The sequence below is a fragment of the Archocentrus centrarchus genome, chromosome 8, assembly GCF_007364275.1.
Source record: "Archocentrus centrarchus isolate MPI-CPG fArcCen1 chromosome 8, fArcCen1, whole genome shotgun sequence".
Taxonomy (NCBI): Eukaryota; Metazoa; Chordata; class Actinopteri; order Cichliformes; family Cichlidae; genus Archocentrus; species Archocentrus centrarchus.
This window is the reverse complement of record NC_044353.1, coordinates 18,643,028-18,667,563: the sequence shown is the minus strand read 5'-3', so window position 1 is coordinate 18,667,563 and position 24,536 is coordinate 18,643,028. Positions and strand designations below refer to the sequence as shown.

At 39.7% G+C, this 24,536-nt stretch overlaps 3 protein-coding genes across 8 annotated transcripts; 1 reads left to right on the top strand and 2 right to left on the bottom strand.

Moving 5' to 3' along the window:
• Positions 1-730: 730 nt before the first annotated feature.
• On the top strand, positions 731-6,437 carry narfl (nuclear prelamin A recognition factor-like). The gene is made up of 11 exons (XM_030735679.1): positions 731-823; positions 2,484-2,579; positions 2,651-2,794; positions 2,883-3,012; positions 3,116-3,250; positions 3,993-4,111; positions 4,216-4,345; positions 4,426-4,498; positions 4,627-4,764; positions 4,976-5,133; positions 5,475-6,437. Exons 1-11 carry the CDS (start codon positions 758-760, stop codon positions 5,714-5,716), a joined length of 1,431 nt encoding a protein of 476 aa, XP_030591539.1. The 5' UTR covers positions 731-757; the 3' UTR covers positions 5,717-6,437.
• Positions 6,438-6,444: 7 nt separating this feature from the next.
• LOC115784461 (hydroxyacylglutathione hydrolase-like protein) lies at positions 6,445-12,460 on the bottom strand. 3 transcript variants are annotated; one of them, XM_030735680.1, is made up of 9 exons: positions 12,330-12,460; positions 11,955-12,096; positions 10,016-10,080; positions 9,806-9,923; positions 9,586-9,694; positions 9,213-9,316; positions 8,781-8,882; positions 8,310-8,389; positions 6,445-7,389 (listed from the first exon to the last, which is right to left on the bottom strand). In XM_030735680.1, the coding sequence occupies exons 2-9, from the start codon at positions 12,057-12,059 to the stop codon at positions 7,239-7,241; spliced, it is 834 nt and encodes a 277-aa protein (XP_030591540.1). In that variant the 5' UTR covers positions 12,060-12,096; positions 12,330-12,460; the 3' UTR covers positions 6,445-7,238. The 3 variants fall into 3 exon arrangements, with proteins under 3 accessions (XP_030591540.1, XP_030591541.1, XP_030591543.1); XM_030735681.1 differs by having other exon boundaries at positions 9,240-9,316; XM_030735683.1 differs by lacking the exon at positions 8,781-8,882.
• A 1,261-nt stretch (positions 12,461-13,721) lies between these two features.
• LOC115784747 (hydroxyacylglutathione hydrolase, mitochondrial-like) lies at positions 13,722-24,164 on the bottom strand. Of its 4 annotated transcripts, none has more exons than XM_030736079.1 (9): positions 23,953-24,163; positions 22,751-22,935; positions 19,520-19,584; positions 17,670-17,787; positions 17,469-17,577; positions 15,727-15,830; positions 15,460-15,561; positions 15,280-15,359; positions 13,722-14,111 (listed from the first exon to the last, which is right to left on the bottom strand). In XM_030736079.1, exons 1-9 carry the CDS (start codon positions 24,110-24,112, stop codon positions 14,012-14,014), a joined length of 1,023 nt encoding a protein of 340 aa, XP_030591939.1. In that variant the 5' UTR covers positions 24,113-24,163; the 3' UTR covers positions 13,722-14,011. The 4 variants fall into 4 exon arrangements, with proteins under 4 accessions (XP_030591939.1, XP_030591940.1, XP_030591942.1 ...); XM_030736080.1 differs by lacking the exon at positions 23,953-24,163 and adding an exon at positions 23,373-23,563; XM_030736082.1 differs by lacking the exon at positions 23,953-24,163 and adding an exon at positions 23,302-23,401.
• Between the last annotated feature and the right edge of the window lie 372 nt (positions 24,165-24,536).

Below are 24,536 nucleotides of genomic sequence, written 5' to 3'. Positions count from 1 at the left end.
TACATAGCTCAAAATTTAAAATTAACAAGTAATAAATTTTGCTGTCTGTAAGTCAAAATTTCAGATTGAAAATTTCAACCTACTCAGAGATAACTCAAAATTTCGAGATACTTATTAAGTCAAATTTTTGAGATATATAACTCAAAATAACTTGAAATTTAAACTTAGCTCTGCTTGGCAGATTTACATGTTTGACTGGCTGGTTGGCTTTGTTTCTTTTTTTTTTTTTTTTAAGTGGCAGAAGTGTTTCTTCTAGTCCCACAAAATTTCAGTTTAGGCTCAAGCTGTCTGTAATTGCTCACATGTATCCTTGATAATGATCATGGCATTGCATTTTATGTAAGGAAGGCTTCCTGATGATAATGTCTTTGGTGTATTGATTTACCTAGAGAAGAAACACCCTCTTTCCTTTGTTTCAATGTAGTATGCTTCTAAAACAGTGCAGTCATTTTATATTGACACAGAGGCCTTTAGCAGTGATGAGTGGAAGGACAATAAAAAAAAAAGATTTTTTGCAAAAGTGCTGGTGATATTTTCCCCTTAAATGACCTTGCAGTGCGGGGTCATTTAAGGGTCAATTTATATTACACTTTAAAGGCAACATTCGTAGAAAAATAATCGCTGGATAACAGTGTTTTAGCTGCATGATTTGATAGCATTTATTTATTTATTGATAAAGTTCAAGCTTCTTTGAGGTTTGTGTCTCCCTGGTATTCGCGACAGACAGGTAAACAACAAACACTTTACGGCAGCAAATATGGCTTCTCACTTCAGCGGGGTGCTACAGTTGACGGATCTCGATGATTTTATAACCCCCTCTCAGGCAAGTTTAATAACACTCGTGTAACACCGTATAATATGAAATGTACTTTTGTGGGACATCGCTAGCGAATGTTTAGCCTCACGTATATATAAAAAAACACAATATTAATTGAAGAAAACGTACTCAAGTGGCTAGCATATGTAACCGTAACTGTTCTTATCAGTTGTGAGTGAGCATGGAGCCGTTTTCGACCAAAGTTCGTCATAATATAATATTTAATAATTGGTATAAGTACTGCTTTGCTCAAGTTGTAAAATCCGCCAATTTTAAAGCCATGAGACGAATGTTGCGCAGTTAGCCTGCTGCTAGTTATAAGGCTCATATAAGTACGAGGAGCTGCTGGGGATACGTCTTAGCTTATTTACCGTACTGTAAGTCTGTTAAAACAGCTAATGTTGCTCTCTAGTAATGTTTTTGTATTTTACGGCCCTCCATATCCCCTTTCCGTAGTTGCTTTTAGTTTTCTTTGGTGCATATGGGCTACATCATAAATTATTGTTTTATATTGTTCATGAATGGAGGGGCGGTTGGTCCAAATTGCATACCTGTGGAGGTAAAGAGATGTCTAAGAGAAAGGGCAGTGAACTTTTTAACCAGATTGTTTAACACAACCTTGGAGAGTGAGAGGATACCTGAAGAATCGAGTAGAAGTGTACTGGGGTCGATTTTCAAGAACAAGACTGATGTACAGAACTGCAGTAACTACAGAGGGATAAAGTTGATGAGCCAAACCATAAAGATATGGGAAAAGGTTGCTGAAGCTAGATTAAGGAGAGAGCTGACGATCAGTGAACAGCAGTATGGCTTCATGCAGAGAAAAGAGCTCTATAGACGCGATATTTGCTTTGAGAGTGTTGATGGAGAAGTATAGAGAAAGTCAGAAGGGGTTGCGCTGTTTTTGTGGATCTAGAGAAAGCATATGATAGGGTGCCAGGAGAGGAACCGTGGTAATGCATAAGGAACTCAGCAGTGGCAGAGAAGCATGTGAGGGTGGTGCAGGACATGTATGAGGACAGTAAGACAGTGGTGAGGTCTGTGGTAGGAGTGACATATGGGTTTAACGTGGAGGTGGGATTAGATTCAAGATTCTTTATTTGTCTCCCTTATGAGAAATTTGGTTCAGTTTAAAGAGGAAAAGACGTACCACTGCACAATAAAACACCACCACTAAAATCCAATACAAACAAACTTGCAGCAGGAACCCTCCTCCCTCCACCATGTCGCCAGCAGGGCAGCGCCATCTTCATACTCCTTCTTGTTTGCTATGATGATGGACAGGTGATGAATACAGGAGGTCAAGCAGAAGTCTTTGTGGACTGTGATGTTTGCAGGTGACATTATGATGTGTAGTCAAGTGTAAGAGAGCCTGGAGAGGTGGAGGTATGCTCTGGAGAGAAAAGGAATGAAAGTCAGTAGAAGCAAAACAGAATACATGTGTATGAAGGTGGATGAGTTTAAATACCTGGAGTCAGCCATCCAAAGCAACAGATAGTCCACAAGAGAGTTGAAGACATGTGCAGATGAGGGATAGTGGATATATTGGACAAAGGATGCTGAATGTGGAGCTGCTAGGAAAAGAGGAAGATGATGATTGTACATGAATTTAACTTTAAAAATCACCAGTATTTTCTTTAATTAGCTTATGTTGACTCTGTTGCAGGAATGTGTTAAGCCTGTCAAAGTAGAGAAGAAACAAGGTAAATCTGTTGCCAAAATACAGATAGAAGATGATGGCAGTTATGTACAAGTCAACAAGGTGGGTATAAAGGCTTTTGTGTGAGTATTACACCACCACTTCTTTTGATTTCACCAACCCTGTGTTTGTAGGATGGTGGGAAGCAGAAGCTGGAGAAAGCAAAGATCACACTGAACGACTGTTTGGCCTGCAGTGGCTGTATCACCTCAGCTGAGAGTGTCCTCATCACGCAGCAGAGCCACGAGGAGCTTTTCAAAGTGCTGCGTAAGAATAAGGTAGTTATGTCTGAATGCTCTTAACACGAGGGTAATAATTTAGTGTGTCATCATATTCACCTGTGAATCATTTGGACTTCCCGCACAGGCCAGTGAGGCGGAGCAGAAGATTGTGGTGGTGTCAGTGTCACCACAGTCCAGAGCCTCCCTTGCAGCACACTATAACCTGAGCAGTAGTGAGGTAGGCAGGAGGCTTACCTCTTTCTTCAAAGATCTTGGTGAGTATAAATGTGCTTTTTCTGTTCATTTAGACCATTCAAAAAGTGGAGTGATTTAGGTAGATATAGTTAACTCTGAAAATTGCTGTTATTGTTGTTGCAGGGGTTCATCATGTGTTTGATACCAGCTTCAGTCGGACCTTCAGTCTGCTGGAAAGTCAGAGAGAGTTTGTTGAGCGGTTCCAGAGGAAGGAACAGGATAGTAAGGCCCTGCCGATGCTAACGTCAGCCTGTCCAGGTATTCCACTAAAAACACTCAGGAGCACAAAGCGAAATGGATGATGTTGGAGGGTCCTGCCTTTGTTGCATGTCATCCTTCTTTGTCTTTTATTGTTTCCAGTCCACTGTGTAAAAATGTTGCACTCTCACAAATAAAGACAAAACAGTTCAAGATTTATTATCTACTTGGTATATTAGTTATATTGAAGGTTAATTTACAGACAATAACATTGAGTAATTGTCATTATCTAAATCTGTATGTAGTTGGTTAATGGTGGTGGTCCACATAACTGACATACAGTACTGTGCAAAAGTCTTGAGTTATGTGCCTTTTTTATGCTTGAGTGATTCATAGGTCAGTGTTAAGTGGCTTAACAAACAAAAAACATTCCTCTGAAAATGGTCAGGTACAAAGACTGGACTGAAAATGAGTAAAAAAGCAGCCACTGTCCAAAGAAACAATTTGAAAGACCTTCAGGAAGTCTAGAGAACTATTGCTCAGGACCAGTTTTAAAAAAAGACAAAGTTGTTAAACTTGGAAGCAAAATATAAAGAAAGACCTTTGCACTGTCCTGTGCTTGCTGAAAAAAAAATAATGGCACCCTCTTTTGTTTCTTGTGTTTACAATGTTTGACTATCAGCAAGACAAGTATTTACATGTGTGTGTGTGTGTGTGTGTGTGTGTGTGTGTGTGTGTGTGTGTGTGTGTGTGTGTGTGTGTGTGTGTGTGTGTGTGTGTGTGCGCACGCGCATGCATTCAGGTTGGATCTGCTATGCAGAGAAGACGCATGGGGAGTATATTCTTCCATATATTAGTACAACTCGCTCCCCCCAGCAGATGATGGGTTCTCTGGTTAAAGGCTATTTTGCTGAGCAACAGGTGAGCTTTGTATTTGTGTTGGAATGCTGCAAATATACATAAGTTGTATGGTTTTCAAACAGAGAGACTACTGCCACTGAGATGTGTGTTGTGTGTATTTTTAGGGTCTGAGTCCACAGCAGATCTACCATGTGGCAGTAATGCCTTGCTTTGACAAGAAACTCGAGGCTTCACGGTCAGACTTCTACCTAAACAAAGCCGAGACCCGTGAAGTGGATTGTGTCATCACTTCTGGTACAGTGATTACTCCTGTAATGTATTTTGCGCACATGAACTCGCAGTATCCTCTGTCTCATATTTCCTGTCTATTAAAGGGGAGGTCCTGAAAATGCTGGAGGAGAAAACTGTGTCTCTCAATGATTTGGAACCAGTTGCCCCAGATACAATGTAAGTTCCCTTGCATTTTGCTTTTTTTTGTTCGGTAATTAACGCACTTAAAATAATTACAAACATCCACTTGCATAGCTCAACTCACTCACTGTTGTTTTTTGTCTTGTTTTTTTTTTTAATCTTAGGTTCAGCAGTTTCTGTGGAGATGAGTTCCTGAGTCATGCTGGGAGTGGGTCAGGGGGTTACCTCCATCATGTTTTTACATATGCTGCCAAGCACCTGTTTGGAGAGGAGGTGAAGGATCTTACCTACAAAATCCTCAGGTGAGCATGTCTCCACTTCTTAAAGAGTGCTTCGTGGTAATGTTATATGTCCTGGACTCATTCTGTTCACATGATGCATGTTCAGTGGAGTTGAATCTTGAAGTAGCACTACTTATGAGAATGATAATGCCTCATGACGTAGTCAGGATAATGTTTTTGTTGCTATATGGAATTCAAGGCAGACTTTGCACATGATCACTCTTTGCCACAGGAATAAAGACTTCCAGGAGGTGAGTCTAGAGAAAGATGGTGTCGTCCTACTGTGCTTTGCCTCAGCATATGGCTTCCGCAACATTCAGAACCTGGTGCAAAAACTCAAGCGGGGGAAGTCGCCCTACCACTTTGTTGAAGTTATGGCCTGCCCATCAGGTAAGGTGAAAAATACAGATGTCCAACTTTCATGTGAGCCATTGAGCTTTTGACCTGTTAGTATAGTAGGTTACCATATAATAGACTGAGTCGTTACCTTAGCACTACCATTTTTTATTTGCAAGTTAGCCTTGCTAAGGGGTAAGCTGGTCAGAACATTTTAAAAAATGGCACTTGTTACATACGAGTGTACATGTAACCTGTGAGATGCAGTGTTTAGTCACACGCATTACATTGTCAGCTGGATAACCAACAAGCAGAACTTCCACAATAGTCACATTAGCTCTCCTTCTATTATTTAATGTTAGCAAATGTAATGTTTGTCTTTCCCTCTTGTTCAGGCTGTCTGAATGGTGGCGGGCAGGTGAAGCCCTCGACTGGTCAAAACCAAAAGGAGCTTCTCCAGAAAGTTGAGGATCTCTACAAGGCAGAGCGCCCCCTATTGCCAGAAGATGACACCCATGTGGCTGAATTGTACCAGTCCTGGCTTAACAGCGTAGGAGAGGAAAGAGCCAAAGAGCTGTTGCACACACAGTACCACACAGTGGAAAAGATGACCAACGGTCTCACTATGAAGTGGTGATAAATGTTTTTTTTGTTACCTCACAGGATATTTTTGTAGAGATTTATTTTGCACACATTTTTCAGCAGACTATGTCTACAGGTCGTCCAAATAAGTCTTTTTGTCAGTACCCCTTTAAACCACTTTTGTCACCTAAAAACTTTGCCAGAGGGGTATACTATGAAGGAAGTTCAACACAGTCAGGCTTTCTCTGCCTTAGGTGGCTTGACAAAACTTAAAACCCCAGTCAGAGATAACAGGCGGTGCTTATCAAGTTTCTCTGTTAAACTGGGCTTTCTGCATCAGGTTATGGGCACACTCATAAAAATGGCAGTTTCACGTGTCACATGACTCTTTTGTATTACCAAATGAATACATGCAGATTCCACTGACGAGGTTCTGTTTGCACTGCTGTAACTTTATGATGTTTAAGAATCTGTGAAAATCGCTTCCAGACGATTTTAAAACCAAGACTCTGAACCTGCTGCCGACCAGGTTATGTTCAGCATAAGTTACCACGGTGATTTAAAAAGAGAGCCACCTTCGTGCCACTGAAAACTCTGGCTTTGAGGTCAACATAGCTCACTGACTCATTAATCCTGCGTAATCGTAGTACACGCCTCAGGCAAAGGGGAAGACCAGGTAATGGAAACAAAGCCTAATGATGAGTGTGGGTTGACACAAGCATATAATCAGTAAATGTGTGAAACCTGTTACACTTTAAACATGTAAGCAGAAAAAATACAATGCAAATTGTAATTGTTTATTTAATTGTGTGTATACATTTTGAAAAATAAACATTAATTAATGGTAGCCTTGTGTTTTATAAGTTATTGAAAAAAAATGTCCAGAATATGGATTCAAACTGGTGTAATCTTTGGGATGAAAATCAGCAATTTACATTCATTGTGATGTACACTGCATGTATTTTTCTACCCTTGTGGTGATTACAAGGTGCAGTCTAAATGACAAATTCACACATTATTTTAACTGCTAAATGAAGAGGAAAGACACTGGAAAATATATACACTATACTGGCATTAGTCAAAAAGTTAAATTAGAGAAAAGTTACCAAATAGAAAAAAAAAAACTGTAAGATGTAAAAAGTAAATATCAAAGTAATAAGAATTTCAAATACATATAAATAATAATGACCTTAAGGTTATATTTTCCCAAAACTGGTTATTTAAAATGAATAAATACACAAAAATGTAGTCTGATCAATTTTACTGAAAACTGGTATTAGCAGACATTACTTGGTGCAGTTAGTGTCTAATAAACTGGGAGAGCAGCCTCTAAATTCATTTATTTCTGAGGACTATTTAATGAAAGCAGCTTTATACTGGCCTTGAAATGCAGATATGGTGTTACAACAGCTAAGACAGTCGCTACTTGACGGGTCCGACTTAGTTTTAAAGCAACAAACAATGACCTCTACAGTTCTTGTCTTACTGCATCCAGTTATTCACCCCCCATTCTCATTTCATTAGCTATGGGTAATAGTTATGGATATGAGTTGCACTTAGATCCATGAAACTAGATTTCAGGGTCTGAGCAGCCCCCATTCCAAAGCCAGCATGGCATGAGGAGGAAGTCTCTCCTTGGGCTTCTTGAATTTGTCCTTCTCTTTCCGCAGGACCCTCAGCACCTCTATGGGGTCCGTCTTCCCCGTGAATTTCTGCACTCCTTCCTCCCTGCAGAAAAACAAAGGTACACAACTGAAACAAAGTACAGTACAAATTTTTAAACAGTCAAACAGATCAGTACTGTAATAATTAAAAAACTGAGCCAAGCATAGTGAATGACCCAGGGTTATTAAACTTTTCTTGTTTTTTCCTCATATATATATATATATATATATATATATATATATATATATATATATATATATATATATATATATATATATATATATATGCACAAGTCTTGAGTCACATTTTTTTTTTAAATATTTACCTTTTTGTCTTTGTTATTTTGTCTGTCAAAGATAACTCAGTTTGACAGACTAAATAGTATTTTTGCACCAACAAGAGAATTCTCAGAGTTATTAGCTGAAAACCTGGCTTAGCTCATTATGGTGCACAGTTTGTCCTTTAAGGAGAAAAAAAAAAAAGAGGAAACTGAACAAGTGGGGGATAAAAGAATAACTGGCACTCCTAAAAACTTTGCAGCAGTTGAACAGGATCAGAAAAGGAAAAAAATCCAGCAAAGACCCGAGAGATGAACCTTCAGTTGATCCATCTAAACTACCCATTTCCCTTTTTCCTGGTAAAACAAAGAAATGAGGGGCAGCACAAGACTTTTGCACAATACTGTACATAATTATCTAATCTGTTAGGGACAGCCAATCAGAAAAAAAGTTGGCTTCAGTTAAAACAGCTTGTTTCAAACAGTGGACGAAGTAAGAGGCTGTTCTAAAGGCCATTATAACATAAATGAGGATTATTTTAAACCGTGACTCATGCAAAAAGAATACTGAGCTGGAAATGACCCCAGTAGGTCGCCTTCAAAGTGATTTTTGTTTCTGGAACAGGAAAAAAAAGACTGCTTTTGGCCACTAATTCAGCTGAAAGTAACACTTTCATACATGCTACATATAAACATCCAAACTCACGAGAGGCGGAGAAAGGGGTTGTAGTCGAATTCTTCCATCAGAGTAGACGGCACTGTGGGTTTGTCATCTTCATCTCTTGCCTGCAGTGAAAACACTTTAACAGACCTGAAGAAAACTTATTTAAAATGTATTTAAAGATTAAGGCTCGCAGTATTTCATATTTATTTATTGTTACGAAATTCCATGAGGGGCATTTACTTGTGCAGCAAAAGCCTGTAATAGTCTTCGTCTCTGTGAAATACACCGCCACTCTTGTCCAAGATATATTAAAAAAAAAAAAACAATGAGCCAGCTGAACTGTCTTTAACATTTAGTTTGCTTAAATTCCACAAAGGCCAACCAGAAATAGTCATGGACCACCCACTGTGTAATCTGTATTTATCTGATCACTTTTTAAAGTACAGGAGACAGACTAACACCAGACAACACTGCGAGCCTTACTCTTGAAGCAGTTTTCTGTATAATGCTCACCCTGGCCCAGCTCAGCATCTCCTTAACCTTTTCATTTTCTGGCTCCACCAGCATAGCAAACTTCAAGTTCTTTATAGTGTACTCGTGCCCACAGAACACCTTCTGAAAGACCAACAAAGCCTCATTTAAAGTAAGGATTAGCTCACAACACAGCTTCAGTATCTTGGTCGTTCTGGGCTTTGTACTATGAAGAGTGAAGCGAGAGAGCCGGTGCTGCGCTCAGACCACTCGTTGTTGCGTGATGAGTCACTACTGTGACTCAGACTCTGAGGTCATGCTAGCTGTTGTTAACCCTGTAAAGGTTTTACACACACACACACACACACACACACACACACACACACACACACACACACACACACACACACACACACACACACACACACACACACACACACACACACACAGTTAATATCTCTTATTTCCACTGACCGTGTCTTGAGGTAGGGAACCAAGCACCTGGGTGAGGTTGTGGTACATCTGTTCCGCTGTACCCTCAAGAAACCGTCCACATCCACCAATAAACAACGTATCCCCTAGCAACCAAAAGAAAGGACAAGGGGATGTCACAAGAGGCAGCGGTCAGTTTCTGTCACCCCACACAACAGGGACAGCTGGTAATGTTCATATCTCTAGCCACTCAGGATTTAGTTATTAAGATTATTTGCCTGAGGACACACAACTGTTGCAACATGAAGTGAGTCATTTTTGCCTTTACTGGTACACTCAGAGGCAGTGTGACGAAATCGAGACATGTCTTAGATTTCAACTGGTGCACTGATTCTTTATGTGTACAGAAAAAGACCTGTGAACACAGCAGGGGCGTCAGTGCACTCATCCTCCCAAACAAAGTAGCACATGTGACCAGAGGTATGGCAGGGAGTAAACAGGCACCTCACATTGATGGAGCTAAACTGCAGGTGAAGAAAAGGACAACGAGGCAAAAATCAGAACTCCAATGGACAGTCGTTTTGTAACGTTTCAAAACACAGCTAAATCGCGTCTTCAGTGAACTCCTGCTCCACCTTCAGTTCCTGTGCATTTGTCACTTTATCCGTCAGCCCCCCGATCCGATCATCTCCCCCATACACCCGCAGGCTAGGAATTTCCTTCAGCAGAGCCTCATTCCCACGAGCATGGTCCCTAATAGACAGAAACAGGAAGTTATCCCGTTATCCGCAACCTGACTGACACTCTTCGCAGGGTTGTTACTTCACACCAAACACTTCTCTTACCAGTGATGGTGTGTGGTGAGAATAGCTATCAAGGACAGGCCTTCTCGGTTCACTATTTCTAGCAGCTGTTGGAAAAAAAAAAATGATTTAGTCACTTTTAAAGCCGCAGCTTCATTGTCTTATAATGGTTTACTGAAAGCCTCTGGGTAAAAACGAGATCTGAAAACATCATTTTTGGCTTCAGAAAAGTGTAACGGAGAGTCTTTAAATCCTGATAATGTAATGTAATATACTGTAAGGCGCACATTAAATGATGAAGAAAACAATCATTTGTTGCAGCCCTAAAACTCTTAGATTTATTGTCAGTCTTCTTCTTCATCCATCTCACCCTATTCCTAGCATCTCCTGTCACACCAACCCTCTACATATCCTCCTTCAGTATATCCATAAATTTTCTGTGGTCTTCCTCTTTTCTTCCTGCCTGGCAGCTCCATATTCAACAATATATCCACTATCCCTCCTCTGTACATGTCCAGACCATCTCAGTCAGACTTTGTCTCCAAACTGCTCGACCTGATCCACCTCTCTGACGTACTAATTTTTAAATCCTGTCCCTCCTGGTCACTCCCAATAAAATTCTTAACATCTTCAACTATGCCGCCTGTCTTTCTTTCAGCACCACCATCTCCAAACCATATATGATTGCAGGTCTCACCAATATTTTGTAAACCTTCCCTTCCACTCTTGTTGCTGTCCTGTTGCAAATACCCTGACACTTGTCTCCACCCACTCCACCGTGCCTGTGCTCTCTTCTTCAACTCTGTTGTGTTGATAGTTGGACCCAGGTAGTGAAACTCATCCACCTTTAATACCTCTACTGCTTGCATGTTCACCTCTCCACCAGTCTCCCTCTCATTCACACACATGTATTGTCTTGCTTCTACTGACTTTCATTCCTCTTCTCTCCACAGCATACCTCCACCTCTCCACCTGCTGGCTACTCTCACTACAGATCACAGTGTCGTCTGTGACATTTTGCCTAACCTCATCAGCCTGTCCATTACCACTGCAAACAATAAGGGGCTCAGAGCAGATCCCTGATATAATCCCACCCCCACTGTGTACCCCTCTGTCACTCCTACTGCACACCTAACCACTGTCTTGCTGTCCTGCACCACCCTCACATACTTCTCCATCACTTCTGACTTCCTCATACTGATTTCCGCAGGTCTTCTCTTAGTATCCTATCATATGCTTCCTCTAGATCCACAAAGACACAGTGCAACTCCTTCTGACCTTCTCTAAACGTCTCCATCAACATTCTCAAAGTAAATATCACATCTGTAGTGCTCTTTCACTGCAGTATGTATGAATATTGGTTATTCAGTGACATATGTGTCTTTATGATATGCTTACATAAGAATAACTTTATTGATACCAGAGGGAAATTCATGTCTGAGATAGCTCATCTGCTGTTTGTATGAGAACTGAAAAGCCCAATGGCTGTATGTAAAAATTATTTTCTGTATGTCTCCATTTTATAATGGAGAAAGAGGAGTCTTCCAGCCTTCCACACTTACTTAATGTGCTTTTTAAAAATTTTCTCCTTATTTTTCTTTATTCTTCAAGTCTTCCCTCCTTTTATAAAAACAGTTTTAGTGTTTTCTCTTTTAATCTCACCAACAAAATGCTCTCTGAATCTGTTCTTAAACTGAGTTTTCTTGTTTTTCAAACACAGAGAAAATGAAAAACGTATTAAGTGTAAATCTTTTAAATATTACACAATTTTAAAACCACAGACACCGAGTCTATACAAGAGATAAGATAAATCTTTAATGATCCCACGACGGGGAAATTTGCGTCGCAGCTCAAGTAAAGAGAAGAAGGATAAAATAAAACAAAATGAAATGAAATAAAATAGAAAACACTATATACATAAAATATACATCAATACACATATACATACATATACATCAAAAACAAAAACACAGCCTCTCACCCGGTGTGGTACAGCAGGGTCCACAGCTATCGCCTGTTTGCTCTGCTCCTCTATCACCAGGTACATGTAGTTATCTTCCAGGATGGAGATCACCTTTACCTTCATGGTACCCACACACGCATGCGCACTGCTGTGCGCGACACTTCAGGAGGAGATTTGATTAGTCAACATATGAATCATTTACTTTAACACACCTGTCTTCTGCACCGCTTGTTAAATACTTCGTTAAGCATAGACCGCTAGCTGACTAATGCCTGCTGCCCTATGTTAGCTACACCAGGCTGCAAACTGCCGCAGTGTCATGAAGCCGAGCGCTTCTTGCAGAGTTCACGACTATAAAATCTAAAAACAAGAAGAAAAACATGGCAGAGCTACCTCTCTTTAAAGTGTGTCCGATCGGGCCGTTTATTGCCGTTGGACTGTGCTCATCCTCTGGAAATTATTATCCCACATTTCTGTCAGACGAGGAAGTTATCGCGACATCATCGAATTAAAGGGTCAAAAACAAGACCTTTTAATCGAGCCGGAACTATTCAACCGCCTTTAAATTTGTAGTTAATCGAGAAAATATGTTTATCAATCATTTTTTATTTATAAAAAACATAAACACAGTGTATACGGTTTGTACCATAGGTCCTTAATGGATGAGATGACCATTAATTTATTTAATAGTCTATTTAATTTTGTTGGATTCTTCTTCTCTGCCTTTGGCCAGATACAAGACTCAGTTAAAAATAAAGACCAATTAAATTATTAATATAAAACATTGTTATTCAAATAATTGATAAAACACACTTTTACCTGTGAAATACCCAGCAAGCCAATTAATTATTTTACAAAAGAATTTAACATTTTTTCAGATATTATGGTACCTTTTATGACAGCTAGTTATTTGCTAATATTTTTATACAGAAACTATTACAGAAAATATTATGCATTTATATAGATCTAACTACCCAGCAATGGATAAAGTAAGGCTACCAACCCAAAATGTCTAAACAGGTGTTTTTTTTTTCTTATTTGCTTCATGAGGACTGTGCTCCACATCAACCACTTACAAAAAGAAAATGATTTAAAAAAAAATGTTACCCTTTCTGTTTCTTTATATGTCATATGTGGACATGAGAGAAGCTTACCTCAAAGGCTTTCTAATAGACAAGCTTTTAAAATGTGGTGATAATCCAGCATTTTCCAAAATCTAACCAAACTGTGACTGCAAACTGATGAGTGATGTGTTCTCTGAAGGCAAAATTCTCCCACTATTGTGATAACCCATGAATGTAGGATGTATATGAGAATATGACAGTCTTAAAGACCTTATTCTGCATCAGTAGTGTTTTAATTTTGACACAATTTAAATGCAAACGTTTGTGTTTACCTACTGAAACATATGTTTTATTGCTTTTTCCAAACTACTCCATGCAATAGTCTTTGTAAGATTGTACTTTATAAGCAAAAGATAATTTGGAGTTTCTAAAAATGATGACACAATAAGTAGATGATGCTGAACTCACAATTACTTTAGGTTTGAAATAAAAAGCAGTTGTGCTGCATCTTTTAAGCGAGCATGGAAATAAATGACATGAAGAAATATTGATACAAATCTTTACAAGCAGTTACTATTAAACAACAGAAATTATCCACATATGCCAGCATTTGTTACCGAAGTGGTCGCGGTCTTGTTAAATGTTTAAACATTGAATGAAACAGCAGTTTGAATATCAATATATTAAAACAGAAGACTAAATTGCTTCTCTTAAACATCTCTTAAACATTCAGAATAACATTTCTTTATTTTAAACACTCAAATAATGGCCATTTATTCCTTAAAATTGTCAACCAAAAAGCTCAACTATAACTAAAAGGATGACGATTGATGCCATAATACATCGCATTGGACATAGTGATAAAAAACTGAACTTTGAGTTAGAGTCAATGCAGTGGATGTGCTGTTTTTCACTTGGTTTAGCAAATAGCTTCAGGTATTTCCTTTAGTATATAATTGACAGCTTGCAGTGTTATAAGTAGTTGAAAAGTCAACATGGGTGCACAGGACTTTATTCACTGGGAACTCGGAAGTTATCCTTTTCTTTGCGAAGACTCCTCATGGTTTCGATAGGGTCTGTCTGCTTCACGTGCTCTTGAACGGACGACTCTCTAAAATAAACATTGGGAAAAAAGTTAGACAGCACTTTAATTGTAGCTAGCTCAAAACAAACTGCAGTCTTCTGAAATTACTAATACAGTGATGTACAAAAGAAAGTTTTCACAGGACCCTATGCTGGGTACACCCCAGATTCAGTAGTTTGTAAGTAATTTTTCTCTGTATGACTATCAGTCTCACGTCGTCGTGGAGGAATTCTGGCCCGCTCGTTACGGTGTCGCTTCAGTTCATTGAGATTTGTGGACAACTGTGTATGCACAGCACTCTTAAGGTCCCACCATAGCATTTTAACTGGATTGAGGTCTGGACTTTGATTGGGCCACTGTAACACTTTGATTCTTTCCTTTTTCAGACATTCTGCTGTAGATTTACTGCAGGATTTGGGATCAATGTCCTGTTGCATGACCCAATTTCAGCCAAGCTTTAGCGGTCAGACTGACAGCCTCACATTTGACTCTAGAATACTTTGGTATGGGTGACTCAATGACTGCAAGGTGCCCGTGTGCTGTGGCTGCAAAAAAGCCCAAATCATCACCCGTGCACCATCTTTGACAGTTGGTATACAGTGTTTGGTTTTGCTAAATGTGGTGCTGTGCATTATAGCAAAACATCTCCACTTTGTCCTTTGATTAGATGAGACCATTGTTCCAGAAGTCTTGTGGTTAGTTCAGATGCAACTTTGTAAACATAAGCCATGCTGCTGTTCTTTTTAGAGAGAAGAAGCTTTCTACTGGCAATCCTTCCAAACATGACATACTTGTTCCAGCTCCTAATTGTACCGTCATGAACTTTAGCATTTAACATGCTAACTGAGGCCTGTAGAGTCTTAGAAGTAGCTTGTGGGTTTTTGCAGTTTCTCTGAGCATTGCACAATTTGACCTTTGGGTGAATTTGCTGGGATTTTCAGTCCTGGGTAGATTGTGGTATTGCGTTAACACACACACCTGAATGCACCAGACTAACAAACTGCTTTTATATAGGTATTCACACTTGCTGTTAGTCAGTTAATCGAGTTCATTTGATTAGCAGCACCTGGCTGCTACTTACATTATTAATTCCTATGGAAGCAGTAAGGTTGCACTTAGTTATTCTTTACAAGGCTGCACAGAGTCCTGTGAAAACTCTCTTTCACTTTGCTGTTTTTAAGGAAGTTACACATACTTTACTCTCATAAAGGGATTAAATTTAAATTCATCTGCCAAAGTGGATGGAATAGTTGGTTCTCCATTGCTGCACTTCTCCTACAGAAAGATAAACACACAAAAAATATAAAGTTGTTTTAATTTGAAACATTTTAATAAGTTAATCTGATATGAAGCGGTGACAGTATGAATCACACACCATTGCCCAGGCCAACTTCTTCTGAATTACTTCATTGTGCGGTTCCACATGACGTGCAAATTTCAGATTGCTGACAGTGTACTCATGACCACAGTAGACATGCTTAAACACAAACACACCACCAGTTAGTCAGTCGTGCAACTTAAACATACTTGAAAATAGAAAATTTTCAAAACAATGAAATGGAAAATCTTTCTTATATCAACTACAGAAGAGTTAAAGTTTTTCTTTTCCATCCTCAAATCTACAAAAAGAAAAACTAGTTACCGTTTCAGGGGGAAGGCGCCCCAAAATTTCTATCAGTGCTTTGTACATCTGCTCTGCAGTACCCTCAAAGAATTTCCCACAACCAGCCACAAACAGAGTATCTCCTGCAAGGGGGAGGGAACAGGAGTCCTTAGCAGGGTTATTATAGTTAACGAAAACGAACGAAATAACGAAAACTGAAATTGAAAAAACATTGTCGTTAACTGAAATAAATAAAAACTATAATTAAAAGGAAAAAACGATAACTAATTAAAACTGAATTGTGAGTTTACAAAACTAACTAAAACTAACTGAAATTATTGATAAACTGACTTTCATTTACTTGTTTTTTTTTTTTTTTTTAAGCCTTGTGGATTGATATGAAATCATTTTTTCCGCTCTTCGAGTTTAAGCTGGGAGCGCCACAGGACAACTGTGTGAGTGCGTGCGCATGTGCGTGCGCTCACCGCGCTGGTCCGCAAAGTAATGGCTGCGGTCTGCCGAGAAAGCGGCAGAGTCCCGTATGGAGGTTCTTTGAGTACAAGAGCACAGATAGAATCGAAAGTCTTGTTGTGGATGATGAAAAATGTGCGGAACACTTCTCAGTCAGGAAAAACCAGCAACATCAAAGTCCACCTGAGAAGCGCACAGCGGCTACAGAAACCGCTCTGATCCTACCAGGTAACCTGGCCTGCACCTCTGAGAAACGGGACTACTTGTCGGGTCCACGCAGCCCAGAACGTTGTGACTAAACTGCACCCTTGTGCGTTTCCGGCTACTTTATCAGTGAGAGAATAACAATCAGGAATAATAATCAAAGTATCAATATAAGGACTCACAACTGTCAGCAAATTCCTGGTAGGAGACTGCTGAAACTATGGAAATAGACGTGAAGGAATGAAGAAATTGAAAAAAACAGGGACAAATATGTTTGCAGCCAAAAAACTGAGCACAAAGAGTGAGGACCAAAAAAGAACTTCCAGCCTGCACTGCATATAAAACACCTGCACACGACCACAAGGTAATTAACACACAATCCAGCTACACAAGCATAAATGTGGACATGAGGTCGGCAACTTCCGTAGGTTATGTACAGAGGCTGCAAAGACCCTGCAAGTTTAATTAGCGAGCATCTAACCAAGCTAGCTCCAAAACAGAAGCAGCATCAGGTGGTGAGAACATCAGGATGCAGCTGGATTTAAGCTTTGACTCCTTCAAAGAGTTTGTTTTTGTCAAACACCACATGTAGGTGCTGTTAATCTGCTGCACTGATGCGGAAGTTTATTGTGGAGTTTATTGTAGAATTTATTGAGTTTGGGAGTTCATGTTTTTCTTTGTTTCTCCCTGTTGATGTTCATGTGTGTCCTAATTATTACACATTTAGCATGTCTTGTGAACAGTTGGCTGTTGAATAGGTTTCTTTAAACGGTATCTTTTGTCAAGTTTTCATTACACAATAGTCACTTTTGCGCCTTGAATCTTGCACCTGATTAGGTATGAAAATACTAAAACTAATACTGAAACTAACTAAAACTAAGCATGAAACCAAAAATAAAAACTAATAAAAATGAGAAAAACCACTCTGAAAACTAATTAAAACTAACTGAATTAAAGAAAAAAAAGTAAAAACTAACTAAAACTAAACTATAATGTAAAATCCAAAACTATTATAACCCTGGTCCTTAGTGTATTAAAGGTCACATAAAACATTTATTTACTCTTGCAGTTCCTCTTACATAAATGATTAACTGAATTAACCATACCTGTAAAGACAGCTGGTGGCTCAGTGCTGTTTTCTTTTGTCACATAGTAACAGATGTGACCAGTAGTGTGACAAGGAGTAGAAAGACATTTGACGTTGAGTGATCCAACCTGAGGGGGAAAAAAAATAAAATAAAATACACACCAGTGAACAAAGAGTTATTTTAGGGTTAAATTAGCAAAACAAAGTTTGATCATCTCACTTTCAAAGTGCTGGAATGAGAAACTTTCTTTGTAATGGCATCAACTCTGTCATCCCCTCCATAGACCTTCAGCCCTGGCATTAGCTTCAACATTTTCTCATTCCCACCAGCATGATCCCTAAAACAGAAAATCAGTGTGTTGTTACTCTTTGGTTCAATAAAGGTTTAGTTTCATACAGATATCAAAGGTTCTTAGCACATTTAACCAAAGCAAACACTTGTGTATGCAGCGTGCATTTGGTTGGCAGCAGGGTTTCATTCTGGGAAACTGCATTCCCAGGAAATTCAGTCAACACCATTTCCCAATTCCCAGGAAATGTAATAACAGGAAATGGGATTTATTTTTTTTTTCTTCTTGGGTGAAATACAGTTTGTGGTTAAGTAGCACAAGCATACTTCGAATTCCGAGTCTGATGTTGCGGGACTGTGTTTGGACAGTAACACCTTTTGCATTTAGCCTAGTACAATGTTGCAGGTAGCTCACAGCCCATCTTGTCAATCAGCATCAAGTTAAACTATCTGCCACCAGCTTTGCCCAGAAGCACTTTGTTAGATTGGACAATGGTGCTGCTGTGATCAGGTAGTACGACGTTCAAGAGGGTCAACATTTAGAGCCTCAGCATGACAAAATTCCTGAGGAAAGGCCATCAAAGCATACACAAACCCTGGACTCCGACTTTAGCCAAACCAGCTAGTCACTGGGTGAAACACTGGGAAGGAAATAAGAGAACTATATAAGTCTACCCTGTCCTAATAGAGGATCTGCTAACTTTGAGTGAGTGATCACTGATTTTATTACTATAGGCTATAATTTATTGCTTTGTTATTACAGTAGGTAGGCAACTTTGTGCTCATAGCCTCACACCAGCAGCGGACATAATACTTTGTTCACACAGCATGCTGGATGCATGATTTATAGTCATACTAATGGTGATTAACATCCAATATTTTTTGCCTTAAACGGTACCTTAAAGTCTTTAAGTTTGAGGTTATTTAATAGAAAAGTATGTTGTACTCATAAATACACATTGATTAGTGTGTAATCACGGCTTCCAACAAATTATCATAAATGTAAAATTAATCCATCAAAATTAATAGGAACGGGCGCCGGTGGGGTGGGAATAAATAAAGAAAAATCACACTTTCCCTCTGATAAGCAGTTTGATTACATTCTCACATCGTATGAGAGTTTATTCAGCAAATGTCCGAGTCCAACAGTGTTAACTCCACTTCAAAGAACGTTTCACTAGCACCAACTAAGAGCAGCTAACAGCAGCAAAAACAGCAGCGCTACCAACAGAAATGTTCAGGATATCCTCAACAACTCACCTCAGTATCTCTGTCATTGGACAGACGTGAGCTTCACTGACTCATCGACTCATATTGGCCCCTTTTTACAAAGTTTTACAGCCTCCTCCAGAGTAAACAGAGGTGGACAACAGCTGAGGTAAACAGCAGACTAACAGCCTACACTCACTACACATGAATGGCAGCCAGAGTTGCTTGTCCTACAGAGGTCACCATAGCTAGGATTATACATTTGAACTGGGGTCAGAAAGCAGAACTCAGTTAAGACATCTAGTGGTGATATTTTACACACTGTACCTTTAATAATGATCAGAATAACACACAATAAAGTCACACTGAACACATCTATGCATTTCTCCTTGATGCATTTAGTGCTACTTTAAATGCCCAGGGCTTAGCTGAAAATATTATTAAAAAGAAACATTTCCCAGGATTCCCTGGAAAACTGGCTTCAGTTGCCAGGATTCAAAATGTGCAATTTTCAAGAAAAATATGAAACCCCAGTAAGCAGTATAAATTTGTGAATGTTATAAGCAGCTTACCAGTGGTGATGTGTGGTTAGAACTGTGGTGAGTTTTACACCATGCTTTCGGACAGCTTCAACAACCTGTTGAAAGCACAAAAAAAGGCTAAATGTTATGCCAATATGACTGAGTAGTTCATCAAGAAATATCCAACACCAATTAGTCATTTAAGGTATTAATCAATCATCAAACTACCAATTTATGCTATTGTTGGATGTTGGACTTGAATTTGGATGCATTTGACTTTCTCCAATTTATATTTCATAATAAGTGTCTATACCAAATTTTGAACTACAGATCAATTTAGGATGTGTAAAAAGCCTATCAATAACTAATAATTAATTCAATAACCTGCTTATTAGAAACTATTCTGTGCATTCAAAGCAGTGGTGGGAACCCCTGCACATGCGGGAATTGAGCATGTGTTTCCCACACTCACTGAAATGGCAGCTCAGGTGCCTTTATAATCTAGCTGAAAGGCACCATAGCACCACCATGCTGGCCTAGCTCAGATCTTCTGTCTGTGTCAAGGCACCCATTCATTCTATAAAGTTCGCCGTCGCTGCGACGGATTCCCTTTGACAGTGAGCGATCATCGCTGACATGTTGTTCCGCCTCCACCGCTCTCTGTCTTGTTTGTGTGTTGTGCTCGCTGTGCTGAAAATCAGCTGTTATTTTTTTTTTTCTCTACTTCAGCTCCCGAACATACTGCTAGCGAGCGCAGCTATTAGCACTGGTGACCGTCCGGTACCGGAAGAACCCCTTCCCCGTCAAAATATTTTTCATACTTTAATCCCTGATTTGTGACTAAATATAGACCTGCAGTAGAAACGTATTTAGGAGAATGCTTGTAAATATAAAGCATTACAAGATTACGCTCACGCAGCAAACAGAAAAGTTTTCAACTATTTTTTAAATGATGCCACAGAGACAGCTAAATGGAGCTGGAGTGGTAAACAGTTCCAGAGCTTTGGTGCCACTGCCTAAAAAGCTCTGTCCACCCTGGTCCTTAGTCTTGTATGTGGGACAACTAAAAGACTTTGATTTTGTTGTGTGAGAGACTGTTGACTTCTTTTAAAAAAATTTTTTTTTTAATGTTTTTAAATGCCTAGATAAATTTTAAATATCGGATTTATATCGGTATCGTCCGATATCCAAATTTAAAAGATCGGTATCGGACATAAAAAAGTGGTATCGTGCCATCCCTAGTTTTTCACATGAACACTGATGACAAAACAGCAGCAGTCAGCTGATTTACGAGCAGTCTGTCTGCACAAGCGGAAAGAGGCGGAGCCGGTGTTACACCAAATTCTGCGACCCATCATATTCTGCGACCACAGGGGGCGATAGCGTACATCCCTCTGCATGTACGTGCTGAATACCAGCGAGAAGGAGACTATTTACGTAAACTGCAACATTTATTTATCGTTTACCAATTTATTGAAGGATGGGTAGTAGTGGGTTTATGTATTTCAAACGATAGAATAAAAGCATTCAATGCAACGGTCCGTCCAGCTGTGTTCAATGTCAAATAAAAAAAACGCATTTCCTTCGTCAATGCGAATGAAATAATATTCCGTAAGGTTTACAATCTCCTGTTTTGGTGCTTACGCAGTTTACGTAAATAGTCTCCTTCTCGCTGGTATTCAGCACGTACATGCAGAGGGATGTACGCTATCGCCCCCTGTGGTCGCAGAATATGATGGGTCGCAGAATTTGGTGTAACACCGGCTCAGATGGAGCAGAAGGAAATTTTTTTTCGTCTTTTTCGTCCCTGTAACCTCCATAAACCTTTACTGGGAAACAGCTGGAGGTCCTTCATCAACCACCTGATCAGTAAGTGAAGAAAAGAGAACTTTGAAGCTGCTCCATCCACCCTGTTTGTTTCACACAGGGAAAAACTACAGTACAGAAGTTAAAATATGCAGATGAACCGTTGAAAAAAAAGTATTTCTTATCCAGTTACTTGGGTAATCAATATAAATAGAATAGTCAATTGCTAAAATAATCAATAGTTGCAGCCCTAATGAAATTTGCAACATATCATAAGCCAATGCATCACCTTCTCACACAGAAGCAACAGGATTCAGGTGATAGTTATTGTTGTAAGTAAGTAAAATTTATTTATATAACGTTTTTCACAGACAGAAAGGCACTGTACAATAATTAAAACACAATATCAACCCCCCATCCCCACCCCCAGAAAACACTATGTTGAAAACATAATAACATTACCATATTAAAAGAATAAAAATAAAGTCAGAAACCAGAAAGCCTGGTTAAACAGAAAAGTTTTCAACTATTTTTTAAATGATGCCACAGAGACAGCTAAATGGAGCTGGAGTGGTAAACAGTTCCAGAGCTTTGGTGCCACTGCCTAAAAAGCTCTGTCCACCCTGGTCCTTAGTCTTGTATGTGGGACAACTAAAAGACTTTGATTTTGTTGTGTGAGAGACTGTTGACTTCTTTTAAAAAAAATTTTTTTTTAATGTTTTTAAATGCCTAGATAAATTTTAAATATCGGATTTATATCGGTATCGTCCGATATCCAAATTTAAAAGATCGGTATCGGTATCGGACATAAAAAAGTGGTATCGTGCCATCCCTAGTTTTACTATCACACTGTTTGGGGATTCTTCCCTCAAAGACCAGCAGGTACCTGCCTCTTTGGGGACCTGGGCAAATGTGGAGTGAGAACAGACCGTTCTTGTGACAGTGTCGAGATCTCCCTTGACCTCTGTCACCACTGTCCCATAAACGATACACACAGACATGGCATGTACACTTTAGGGACAATTTCAAGAGCCCCCAAAACCACAATTCTCCTTGATTCGACCCACACTGCTGTATCTAAGAGCCATCTGATAAGAGATGGGTCAAATTTGGCCAGGCTTAATGTACAAAATTTTTAGCAACTGTGCAACAGGATACAATAAAAAAATAAATAAAAAAATTTTTTTAAAAAAGTATATTTTGGGTCACTTTAGGAAAAGTCATCAAATTTCAGGCTTAAAACAAAACAAAACAAACAAACAAACAAACAAACAAACCCCATAAAAACTACATTTGTTTTTTTTGTTTGGTTGTTTGTTTTTTACTGTTGACAAAGGTCAAAATGGGTCAAATTTGACCTAAACAGTATGTAAGAGTTAATACAATCACTTGTAGGTAGACCTTCAGTAATGCTGTGAAAGTTAACTAATGTTATATAAATCAGATGACTTAATATAACACAATGACAGCACAGACCTTTATTGGCTCCACGGGGTCAATAACAGCTGCTTCTTTGGAGTCCACATCGATCAGTAGGTACATGTAGTTGTCAGAGAGCGCTGGGAGAAGTTCAACCTTCATGTTTGCTTGTTCCACTAGATAAGATTTCCTGACCACGCTGTGAAGGAAGGAGGCTGCCTGGACCTTGATTTCCACCGGCGCTTCATGCGGGGATAAAAGTCAATACTTGTTAAAGAGCCACATGTGACTGAAATCAGTTCCTGTATATCTATAATACATTGGAACCTATAATACTATAATACATTCACGATTCAATGACTAGCACCCTTGCCTTGCGTTTATTTTAACTATATAAGCGAAAAACTTAAGAAACACCGCTCTCCCCCGCTGGATAAGGAAATGCCACATGTTAATACGTATTCACGTCATATTTCTCGGAACCCTAATTAATCACTCCAAGATGGCCTGTGTGAGCTCAGCAAGTCTCACACAGGCCTGCTGCGCTCACGTGACAGCCTCAGATCTTAAGACGACAAAACAGAAACATACGAATTAACGCCACCTACCTACCCAACCGAAACTAACCACACGCTTTAAACCACTGCCGACGAAATGAGAGAAATCCGTGTGGACCTACCGAGTTTTAAAACTGTCACAGCTCCTATTAGACTGCGAGCACCCCCTACTAGTGGCTTAAATAACATAACAGCGGTGGCTACAGTCTTATCACGTTCCTGTAAACCAGAAAAGTTTGGTTTTGGTTCAGTTCCGTCTCCGCTCCCTTTCAACTTTACCCTCCAAGGCTCCGCCAATCAAGTCTGGATTATTAAATAGGGAGTAATCTGTTAAACACGCGATGTATTTTTAGTTGTTAACATAATTCTGCACAAAGGTACTTTACAATATTTAATACGTGGTTTTATTTTACCGCCTAGTCCCGTTAAATAGCCCAAATAAAATAGCACAGGTTCGACTTTTTTGCCTTTGCGCATGTCCTTTCAGGCTTGCCGTAGATAGATAATTCAGAGCGGTCAAACGGTGTCGGTCAAAGTTTAGTTAAACTCGTGCTGACTGCTTCAGAGCAGTCGATACCACTCACCATTGTTTATAATGACAGCACGGAATATATCTCGGTTCTGGGAATGGGGGAGGAAGATCATTTGTGTTGGGAGAAACTATGCAGACCACGCCAAAGAGCTGAAAAACGCGATACCTACAGAGCCCGTCTTGTTCCTGAAGCCTCCTACTGCATATGTCAAAGAGGGCTCTCCCATCTTGGTGCCCCTTTACACCAGTAACCTGCACCATGAAGTGGAGCTGGGGGTGGTGATCGGGAAAGGGGGCACAGCCATCCCGCAGTCCGCCGCTATGGAGCATGTTGCGGGTTACGCGCTGTGTTTGGACATGACAGCCCGGGACATCCAGGACGAGTGCAAGTCCAAAGGTCTGCCCTGGACCATGGCCAAGGCTTTCAACACATCCTGTCCCGTCAGCGAGTTCATCCCCAAAGAGCGCATCCCTGACCCGGGGAACGTCAGCCTGTGGCTGAAAGTAAATGATCAGCTGCGGCAGAGCGGCTGCACCTCTCAGATGATCTTCTCCATCCCGTATCTTATCAGCTATATCAGCGACTTCATCACTTTGGAGGAAGGGGACCTCATTCTGACCGGGACCCCTAAAGGAGTCTCCGCCGTGCAGGAGCACGATGAGCTGCAGGCAGGGATCGAGGACATTGTTATGATGAACTTTAGAGTAGACAGACCAGAGCAGTAGCGGAGAAAAAGACTCACTGAGGCAGAGG